The sequence below is a fragment of the Perissodus microlepis genome, chromosome 3, assembly GCF_051167445.1.
Source record: "Perissodus microlepis isolate ML-2025 ecotype Zambia chromosome 3, ASM5116744v1, whole genome shotgun sequence".
NCBI classification, from domain to species: Eukaryota; Metazoa; Chordata; class Actinopteri; order Cichliformes; family Cichlidae; genus Perissodus; species Perissodus microlepis.
Window position 1 is genome coordinate 16,612,000 of NC_140463.1, and position 11,642 is coordinate 16,623,641.

The following is an 11,642-nucleotide window of genomic DNA, read 5'->3' on the forward strand; positions in this document are numbered from 1 at the left end:
AAACTTCAGACGGGCCTGGACATGCACTGGCTTCAGCAGCGGAACACGTCTGGCACTGCGGGATTTGATTCCCTGCCGTTGTAGTGTGTTACTGATGGTGGCCTTTGTTACTGTGGTCCCAGCTCTCTGCAGGTCATTCACCAGGTCCCCCCGTGTGGTTCTGGGATCTTTGCTCACCGTTCTCATGATCATTTTGACCCCACGGGATGAGATCTTGCGTGGAGCCCCAGACCGAGGGAGATTATCAGTGGTCTTGTATGTCTTCCATTTTCTGATGATTGCTCCCACAGTTGATTTTTTCACACCAAGCTGCTTGCCTATTGTAGATTCACTCTTCCCAGTCTGGTGCAGGTCTACAATACTTTTCCTGGTGTCCTTCGAAAGCTCTTTGGTCTTGGCGATGGCGGAGTTTGGAGTCTGACTGTTTGAGGCTGTGGACAGGTGTCTTTTATACAGATGATGAGTTCAAACAGGTGCCATTCATACAGGTAACGAGTGGGGGACAGAAAAGCTTCTTACAGAAGACGTTACAGGTCTGTGAGAGCCAGAGATTTTCCTTGTTTGAGGTGACCAAATACTTATTTTCCACCCTGATTTACGAATAAATTCTTTACAAATCCTACCATGTGGATTCATGGATTTTTTTTTCACATTCTGTCTCTCACAGTTGAAGTGTACCTCTGGTGCAAATTACTGACCTCTGTCATCATTTTAAGTGGGGGAACTTGCACAATCGGTGGCTGACTAAATACTTTTTTGCCCCACTGTATGACTTGACTTGTAAAGAGTCTGGACTGCCCAGAAAGTTAATGATAGACAATTTGTCAGGGAGAATTAATGATGTCAGTGAATTAAATAATTCCAAAATTATCTGTGTATTTTTTAAAAGAGATACAGATAACAAATCCAAAAAAATGACAAAGAAGTTCACACAGGAAATTGAAAGATCTTGTTAAGGCCAACATAAAATGGTTCATTTCCTCATTTCAAACATCTAATATGATCTGGTATTCTGTTCAGTTCAATTCATTTTTATTTATATAGCATCACAAGAACAGGTGCCTCAAGGTGTGTAAGGTAGAGACCCTACAATAATACAGAGAAACCCCAACAATCAGATGACCCCTTATGAGCAAGCACTTGGTGAAAGTGGAAAGAAAAACATGTTTTTAACAGGAAGAAACCTCCAGCAGATCCAGGCTCTAGGAGGGCTGCCCATTGCTGCAATCAATTAGGGGTGAGTGGAGGGAGAGCTGGTATCTTGTATCGTAAATAAAATAATTTTTTTATTGTTTATTTTTTTAAATAATCCTAATTTGGGATTAGGATTATGGTTTAGAATGTCCAACATAAAAATGTCCTCAGCGAAGATCGACTAACGAAAAAACCTCAGTGGTGAGAAATACCCACCCTCTTACAACACTACATTTTGTACCATGTTGGTTGAATATTTTCATATTTTTTGAGGTTTTTAGCTCTCACGCATGACGTTTTACTTTCACATATTGTCTCTGTAGATATTTCCTTTTGCCAGTATTTAAATGTTTCTCTGATAAAACAGAGTCACCTGCATCTGGGGGAGTCTGCCTGTAGCTTTAATGAACAACCTTTTACATTAATGCCATCATTTCACCAACAGATGGAGCCAAAGACTCAAAACAGTTCATTGACCATTTATGTGAGGCTTTGACAGTAAAATGCAGACCTGCATTATATAACATTTACATTTGTAGAAATTGGAATGGGACACAAGAAGCGAGCAGCTGAAAGTAGCTAGAAGACCAGTGATTTCCAGATTCTACAGGTTTGTTTTTCCCATCTTCATCCAAAGCTCCAATTTCTTTCTGTAAAATTCAAAAACAAACCAAAAAGACAGGTGAACCACAGCCTTAAATAATGTGTATCATCAGAAAATCCTTTTAAAAAGTTTGGAAAAGTAGCAAATGTTGTGACTCACAGAGCACAGGAGAACTTCGATTTAAAGCCCACAAGGCAATGCCAACAATGGCTGCGACGGCTCCAACACCAAACACAATACCAACAACTTTGCCAGCACCCATGCTGTCGTCACCTGTATGTAGAAGAAGGATAAACATAAAAGCTGACAATCTTTAAGCTGCTTTTAAGCTCAGACAATATTTCCATGACAGCTATACACTTTCAAGCTATGAAAAATAATCATATTTACCTGATCCTGTGGACTCATATAGCACCTCGTTCAGATCTTCTGTTTCATTTACTATTAAATAACAGAGAAACGTAGTGAAAGATGTGGTAAATCCAAACATCAAACATAAGATTTTACTTCAACACATCAAATATCTAAAAGAATCTCATGTATTCTGTTGCAAAAAAAAGCAATATGACAGGAAGTACAATTGTTAACCGTCTTTGTTCCACTGGTTATAATAAATAACTAATAATAAGAGTTTGAACTGCCATCATGATACAGGCCTTTGGCAAAATTCATGATCTGCATCAGCTCCTCTATATTTCACGTACTGAACAGAAGAGTGGTTGTATGTTCTGGGGTGGTTGAAGGCAGAACAGTTGTTGGCAGAGGAGTGGTGATTGGTCCTGAAAATAGAATAAACAAATATGTAAAAATAAACAGTTACAGAAATCAATAAGGAAATGCACATTTTTGGAGTTTACTCACTAAATTGAATGCTCACAATCACACAGCGTAGCTCAGAGTGATACTTGGCTGTACTGAGAAAAGAAATCCAAAATATAGTAATTAAAAAATGAAACAGTACAACATATGTCCATAAAAATGGTGGTGCGAAAATGTTTAAACCATCTGACTTTAACTCTGCCTGGACTACGAAGCAGATGGGATGGTTTTCGTCATATTCATTGTCAGATGGTGTCCAGGTCAGGATGAATTCTCCATGTGATACAACATGTTTCACAACGTTGTGTGGTCCACTGAACAAAAGCTTCGAAACCCTTACAAAAATACACAAGATAGAGATTTGGCATATACGGGTAAATCAGAGTGCAAACATCAGAATTTATTGCAGACGGTTTCATTACCGTTCTTTTTATTGTATCTTTTTACAAAAAGAAATACATCTTAAACAATATGTTTAAAGAGGAAACGAGCAAGCAAAGACAGCTCTCTATCAATGCCTCTGCTAAATAATTTTCCCGTTCCTGCATCTGATTTTTTCAAACACATCTATTTATTTATTTTTGACCTGCAATTCAAAAGATTCTACATTGCAAACAAAAATCAAATAAAAAATGTCTTGCACTGTCAAGGCCATCATGTAGGGCATCTATGTAGCAATGCAACACAGGTGACATTGCATGGGTAGTGTAGGGTGATCCAGATCAAGTTATATTCCAACTTGGTTACTTGCCCTTTCTTGGGTAAATTAAATGTATATTTGGTAAGCTAGATGGACATCAAAATTGGCCTTCCCATGACTCACTGTGAGGTTGTAGAACCATGTGGATTTTGTCCCAGCTAATGAGCAAAGATCAGGTTATGTGGCTGATACTGACATTATTGCATCTGGTCAACCAATAATGACCTAAAGTTTGTCAGAGTTCAGTGTCCCTCCAGAATTTGGGAAATTGGGTTTTTCACCCCAACCTACTCCCACTCTTGCTGTCATAACATCAAAACTAAGAGTAGTAATTTGATTAAACTCATGTACTATATAGTTCAATAATTATTCTGCATGTTGAAATTAATGTTGTTTGTTCTGGATTTCTAAAATGTTTTTAGGCCGCAAAATGGTCGCACCATATTTGAATTCATGCCCTGTTCACCTCAAACTATTACAAGTGATGGATTGGATGTTGCTACTACTTCATGTATGACTTTACAGAGAGCCAGTGAGAAATGTAATTTTTTGTTTTTTGGTTTGTTTGTTTGTTTTTTAACTATAATTCTTATTAGTATTAAAATGTATTTAATAATTTAATGTCTGCAATTTATTTATCTATCTTCAGTAGATCTAGACATCAATTTTACTATTTTTCTTCAAATGTGACTAGACAGGGATGTACTTCAATATGTGCATTATATTTACTAAAAGTGTAGTGTGAATCAAGACGAATGTTCATGAACAAATTTTTTCTTAAAGTTATGTGTTTTTCATATAGTTTTTATATACACAATTTTTTGGAAAGAAATGTATATTCTAAACAAGCAAGGAATCATATATGGCAGCGTTACTGATTTTGATTTGTGCAATGAAATATTATGCTCACACACACTCTAGGAGAAAGTTTGAAACAAAAATATTCTTTACATATGCCAGTGTTTTGTGTCTTTCTCTTTAACTCACATGGTGTTGGTTGCCTCTGCCATAATGGTAATATTCAATGTTTCATTAATATAGGCCAACAGCTGAGCCCCACTGACGGGGGTTGGAGGCAGAAACTTGGGCAGGTAGGCTCCCTCTGAACAGGATGGCACAGGCGGGTCCACTGGAACAAAACAAAAAGGTGGCATATTAAGTTAAGATCATATCAGTTAGTGACTTAATTTGGCAAGCTAGGATTTCAAATGAGATATGATTTTGAAAGTTATTTCAACAACAAAAATGTCGCCAAGTAGCTGTAAATGTAGCTGTAGGTGCTTCAAATGTAACAATGTTGGAACTTTGTGTGGGTCATGTATTGCTGTGTTAGCTGGTTATTGTGCACCCAAATGCAAAGCACTTGAGTTTTTTTAGGACATCTTTGAAATTGTCAGAAATTGGAAGGTGGCATGACCATGAGGCAAAACACAATAAAGTGTGTTCTAACCCGCTGAGGTTTCAGCAATGACCCCAAATCTATATTTGGGGGTGTAACCTTTGGTGTATGAGAGTTATTACTGTATTTTATTGTGATGTAGAGTTATTCATTATTTATTAGATTAAATAATAACCTCAGAAGAATAATAACGTCTTAACTTTGTGACACTTAGCTTGAGACAGATGAAAATGCTTTTAATAATAATGGATTGGATTTATATAGCGCTTTTCAAGGCACTCAAAGCGCTTTACAATGCCACTATTCATTCACTCTCACATTCACACAATGGTGGAGGCAAGCTACGGTTGTAGCCACAGCTGCCCTGGGGCAGACTGACAGAGGCGAGGCTGCCATGTTGCGCCATCGGCCCCTCTGGCCAACACCAGTAGGCGGTAGGGTAAAGTGTCTTGCCCAAGGACACAACGACCAGGACAGAGAGCCCGGGGATCGAACCGGCAAACTTCCGCTTACAGATGCGCTTCCCAAGCCCCTGAGCCACGGTCGCCCTTTAACTTACTGGTGTGATGGTTAGAAGAGATGGTGGTGTACAAGGATTACACTCATCTGCTGCTGTGTCTCCATATCTGCATTGAACCTCGTCTCCATCAGGATCAAAGGCCAACAGGCTGAATTCTCTCTTACAGTTTGAAGGAACTCTGGCACAGAGATATCACAGGTCAAAAATTCTCGCTTAAAAGGTAGAACTGTCTTGTGGTTTTAATAAGTGCAAAGACAATATATTTATCTCTAGCTCAAAAGATTTTGTATATCCAAAATCCCTTTTGTTTATTAAACTTTACTTCATTAGCTACATAGCTACCTATCTATGGCCAGGGATAGGTTTGTTACCACAAGCACTTTTATGTAATGTTTGCCTGTTTGAAACACACAAAGCTTTTAAAAGCAGTAATGTATTTTTATTAAAAATGTATTTTTATTAAAAATAATGTGTATTGGTACTTAATCCCTTGCCAGTGAATGTAATTCAGCACACTACTTGTTACATTTACTTGTTTTGTTGCTCTGCAAAATGTTCTGAAATGCATTTTCACCTGATTACCATACTAAAGGCTACAGTCCCAAACAATAACACAAATCCCTACCCTAGAAGGAAACGCACGGGGTCTTTTTTTCAGTTCCTAGTTAAGAACATAAAACCAGCAGCACAAAGGAAAGATGAAAAACCAGGACCCAGATCCCCAAAGTGATTCTACTTTAGAAACATGAAAAGGTACAAACAGAGGGCACAGCCTGACTGCTCATCACTGTCTTGGTCAACTGTTGATCAGGCTCTGCTATGCTGGGGTCAGCATACATTGAGATTTAATATCACTCTGGGTTGTTGGCTAGCTTAGCATTAGCATGCTGTCTGTACAGATGATTGCAAAGAGCCAAATTTCTGTTAGCAGTACAATAAAGTTTCTGTCCTAGTTTCCATTTTACCATCACACACATCTTTCATGTAATAAAAGTAATGCCCAAAAACTCAACTCAAAAACTCTATGGCTGCATCATTGCACTGCTCTACCATTGTCTTCCTGCTGCACACCAACTAAAAATTGTTGACTGTAGCAGATAGAGAAAAAAAATTGTTGTTTTTTCTTTCTATCTGGCACACAGATAACTGAAGAACCTTTGTAACACAATAACAACATAATAGTAACTAATGTAATTATTCAATTTGGTACAATAACACATTTCATTACTATGTTGCTAAAAAACAACCAACACTGGCAAAAATGAAATTAAATACTAGCCCTAAACAGACTAATGGTGTCCTGATTATTATCATGATTCTATGTAAAGAAAATAATCAAATTTTTCAGGAACCCATATTTCAGTTACATGTTTTAGGACACAGGTGTTGAACTCCAGCCCTCGAGGGCCGGTGTCCTGCAGGTGTTAGATGTGTCCTTGATCCAACACAGCTGATTTAAATGGCTAAATTACCTCCTCAACATGTCTTTAAGTTCTCCAGAGGCCTGGTAATGAACTAATCATTCGATTCAGGTTTGTTGACCCAGGGTGAGATCTAAAACCTGCAGGACACCAGCCCTCGAGGCCTGGAGTTCGACACCCGTTTTAGGATATATATTACATGATAATTCATTCTTTTCATATGCCATGAAGTATTGAATTTATTTTTGATTTGCAATCAAGATATATGATGAATGTTTGATGCTTTCCTCTAATGATGGTTTGCAAATACTAAAAAAAACTATCCATAACAAGTTAATAGCTTTACCTCAGAGCTGGCAGGATGGTGGTCTGAGGTGATTTGTTGGGTTGAGCTGTGTCAGATCGAGTCCTCAGGTCCACCTGAGTTACAGCTTTCCAGTTACCAATACCATTTTTGTTGTTAATCCAGTCACCACCAGCCAAACTACGGATTTGAATTGAAGGTTGTAAGGTCCATAGTACACACATTAATATACTAATTTGTACATGATTCCAAGTAATGTATAAGCACAAGACATTTCTAAGATATGGGAAAGACCATTTTTACAGATCAGGAAGCCCCCAAAGCCTGGAGACTTTAAACAATTAGGGACGTTTAACCTCTTAACCATAATTGTTACTTCGATAAAAAATTCTTTCACCACAGCAGAAAAAATATACACTTAAGGTTTTTTCTTCCAAAGGGGACAGTTGTTGTCAAAACTCTGTAATTCTTATTGTGAGTAACCGATCTACAGTGTGCACCAAGTACTATGTTTTTGTCAAGTGATACATACAAGTTTGACCACTGAGTGAATGCAATCAGGTCAGTGGCATTTTGTTGAATCTGCTGTTTCAGCTGACGTGTTACTGACCGTAGCTGAAACAGAGAGTTGCTGGAAACCTCCCGAGTCATGACTCCTTCCCTCTGACACCACTCTCTGTCCTCTTCATCCACGATGTTCAGCTCCACACTCTCACTACCACAGTCACCGCTGGCACATTTCCACTTGTCTTCATCTGTGCATGAGCGAAAGCTCAACTTGTAGTCAAAGACCACCTGCGATATTGTAAAAAAAAAAGAAAGAAAGAAAAGATGATGCTATTGTTATATGATTTTATAATATTATAACAAGATTGTTGCAACTTAAAAAATTAATAGACAGTACTGTGTTGTCCACTGGGTAGCTAATACCCTGATTATGTTGTAATAACAAATTGGAAGTCACACAGCTTCATGATCACCCTCTGATCATGGAATTCATGGCACTTCACACAATAAAACCACTGCATACTAACACATGTGAAAAGTTACATTTGACTTACATATATTACACAACAATGATACCAGTGTATTTTTCCAATTCACAGCTTTAAGCAGACTGGACCATTTTGTGGTAAGAACAACAAAGAAGAACTGAATGCAAGATAAATCCTGGGCTTTACCTAAGCTGTCAAATTTATCCAGAGAGCAGCTGTCCCATCCTGCACAATTCCCAACAATTTCTAATAGAAAGGTTACATAAAAAAGTAGAAAATATATGCTGATTCTTCTTCAGCTACCACACTGAGACGGATCTGTAAAATCTGGAATTACTTGCCCTCTTTGTATATAAGTTCGCACATTGTCAGTAGTTCACCCACAGATTTTGACACTCCCATGTGTGATTGATTTACACTCACGACATCACGTTAATTCCCCCCATTTCGTCAATCAAACAAAGCTGAGCACTTTTTCACTTTTTTTTACAAATACAAATTTTGTAAAAGAACACATTATAACAGCAATCAATATTTTTGCACTATGCCCTTACCCTTAGAGATCCATCATCCGTGCTTTCTTTAGGGGTAAAGGTCATCACTGTCCCAAAGTAATGGGATGCCTGAGAACCAGAAAGCACCAGGAGAAGAAGAAGCAAGCCTGTGGTCATTATGTCCTCAGTTTAACTGCTGCTTTATACAGTCAGATACTCGATACAACACAAAAACGGACTCAGCTCGAGTATGCATCTGAAATTAAACGAGCGCAACGGTTAAAAAGAGGACTGTTTCACTGCTCCTCCTTCTTTACTCCCCTCCCTTTAAAACATCATTTATGTCCCACTCAGTACAGGAGACACAGTGAGACTTCTGGTTGGGTTTTACATCATCACTCATAGATACAAGCAGAGATTTGTCTCATGATCCTATTTAATTAAAGTAAGTTGTAGCAACAGTGGTTAGAAGTTTTTCATGGTCGTCTCTCACAGCTTTATTATTACTGTTTGATTTCATCAGTACTCCAGCAAAAGAGAAAAAAGTTTAAGGTAGCTCAAAACAAAACTTCACACTATGGACTGCAATACTGTTACAGAACTCATGCAGCCAATGCTGACGAGATCAGCTTGTGCTTTGCTTAGTTTAATCAGACATGGACTAAAGACGAGATTACAAATGTATTATATGGAAGGCTGTTTTCTGTCTTAGTACCAACAGTGAAAATGTACAGAAAACAGTAAATTACTGACCGTCTTACTAGGGAAAATAAAATCTGTATAACAGTTTATTAAGACAGTATTTCTTAAAAAAGCAAGAATTATGGTTCTGAATAACAAAAGTGATGGAGGGAGCATAAATGTGCTCTGTTTTATATTATATTATATTATTATATAAACTCAACAAAATAAATAAATAGCATATGAAAGAAGCTTGCTTGTTTATGTTCATTTCTTATGCATTAATGGAAAACTCTATTCTTTCTTAAAATAGTGTGATGCTAGTATAAGAAATTCCTTCAACTGCCTCTATACCAATAAAATAAAAGTAATAATGTTTTAGCAGAATTGGAAACGTATCATTTTCATTGCGTTGATTTGCTCTGAGGAGCATGTGAATGTAATAACTGCCACCACATTACAGACATTCCTGAATGGAGCACTTCAGGAAAAGAACTCACCAGTTTTTGAGTGACAATAACAATGTGGTTATCTTCAGAGATGTCAAAGTCTAATTTACTGTACTCTCCCATGTAAGACATGTTGATAAACCTTTCAGATGTTATAAACCTACTTTTTAACGTTTGAAAAGCTTTCATTTACCTGTGCAAATAATGGCTACTCTTTTTCCTTTGGTCAAACATAAGACAGTTATTTTGCCAAAATGTCTTAGTTATACATAATTTCTTTATAACTGCTCCATTTTGGTAAAGGCTAAGCCAAGTCACTGGGGGCAGATATATAGGTTCTGACAATAGTTTATTTTTATTAGTTGAAATAAACTATATTGACCTTTAGCTCAAGAACAGTGTGTGACGAGCTTAATGGAATGGGTTTCTATGGCTGGATCCAAGCCTTACATCACCAAGCACAATGCAAAGTGCTTCTTGTTCCAACATGACTGCGCTCCTGCACACAAAGCAAGGTCTATAAAGACATGGATAAGCAAGGTGGGTGTGGAACAATTTGACTGGCATGCACAGAGTCCTGACCACAACCTGACAGAACACACAGTTGGGATGAATTAAATCAGAGACTGCAAACCAGGACTTCTTGTCCAACATCAGTGTCTGACCTCACAAATGTGCTTCTGGAAGAATCATCAGAAACTCCCATAAACGCTTTTAAACCTCGTGGGAAAGGCTTCCCAGGAGAGTTGCTGTGATAGCTGCAAAGGGTGGGCCGACACCCCATGGATTAAATATGTGATATTACTCAAGTTCATACGTGTGTGAAGGCAGATGAAAGAATACTTCTGTTAATATAGTGTATTTTACAGTATTTTATAATAGTATTTTTTTTTTTTTACTAATTTTGTCTTTGGCATTTTGTGGCATTTCACCCTTGATTGTGTATAGAGGTCATTCTTACAGTTCATCTTTGGCAGTGTCCTAATTTTAAACTGAAAATGTCAAAACCTGTAATTAGACAGAGTCATAATAAACAAGCATATCCAGACATGGACTTTGTCTAGTTTGGTTTTGATGTTGATCTGTCTTTGTTTATGAAACACAGAAAATACAAAACCATTAAATAATAAAAGAGATTTCAGAGAGTGGTCAAGCATAGAGACACGGGTTTAGTGTACAATACAATAGTCTAAAATAAATAAATAAAAAGGATTAGTCTATGGTTAAACAAAGAAAATGACACAGAATTACTGAAAAGCATGAAACCACAAAATGTGTCCTTGACTGTGGTGATCTTACACTGACACACCCTTGGAGTTAAACTAGTTAAACTACTGGCTTTGAATTTGGGTAAATCCTATAAACTCAGCTTCTTTTGGTTTTCCCATCTGAGCAGTCAGTTATTAAAAAAAGGTTGTGAAACAAACAGTGTTGGGAAGGTTACTTTTAAAATGTATTCCACTACAGATTACAAATACATGCCCCAAAATGAAGTTTGTAATGTCTTCCATTAAGTTACTCAATGTGAGTAACATATTCTGAATACTTTGGATTACTTGATATATGGTCATGCTTTTTAAACTACACGAATGTACTATTTTTCTTCTCTTCTTCCTCTAGTCGTGTTGTTTTTATTTTTTGTTTGTCTTATATTTGGGCCATTTTTCTATATGTGCATAAATATTTTTATATAAATACGTGCATATCTTTTAAATTAAACAGCAGGAATTATTTATTATTTATTATTTATTTATTTAGGACAGTGCATGTTAATGAACATAAATGTAAAAAAAAAAAATTACATGAATGTAAACATACCAGATTATAGCCAAGGGCTATTTTCCATCTGTTGTCCTTAAGCATAAAAAATAGACATAATAATTCATAAAAATTCATGATTCATTCATAATAAAAACTCCATCACCAAACTTACACATACACACCATTCTGTTCCCAAATAAAACATTAAAACTATACAACTTATACATGATCACACACTTGATTTGTCCATAACCAGTTTTTAACCTTTGCCTTAAACAAATTGAGTGTAGAGCATTCTCTA

The 11,642-nt window shown here is 37.0% G+C and overlaps 1 protein-coding gene across 1 annotated transcript; it reads right to left on the reverse strand.

Annotated features, from left to right (window-relative positions):
* Positions 1-56: 56 nt before the first annotated feature.
* LOC146390196 (uncharacterized) lies at positions 57-8,701 on the reverse strand. Its single transcript, XM_084920996.1, has 11 exons — positions 8,511-8,701; positions 7,572-7,756; positions 7,004-7,141; positions 5,272-5,414; positions 4,305-4,458; positions 2,809-2,952; positions 2,660-2,712; positions 2,503-2,577; positions 2,189-2,239; positions 1,958-2,071; positions 57-1,844 (listed from the first exon to the last, which is right to left on the reverse strand). Coding segments are annotated over exons 1-11 (1,176 nt in total). The 5' UTR covers positions 8,628-8,701; the 3' UTR covers positions 57-1,842.
* Positions 8,702-11,642: the final 2,941 nt, after the last annotated feature.

Coding starts and splice junctions, on each gene's coding strand:
- LOC146390196 (XM_084920996.1), bottom strand. CDS start 8,627: ATGACCACAGGCTTGCTTCTTCTTCTCCTGGTGCTTTCTGGTTCTCAG. Junction 7,757..8,510: donor CGGATGATGGATCTCTAAGG/GTAAGGGCATAG, acceptor ACAATATCGCAG/GTGGTCTTTGACTACAAGTT. Junction 7,142..7,571: donor AACTCTCTGTTTCAGCTACG/GTCAGTAACACG, acceptor TCAAATCCGTAG/TTTGGCTGGTGGTGACTGGA.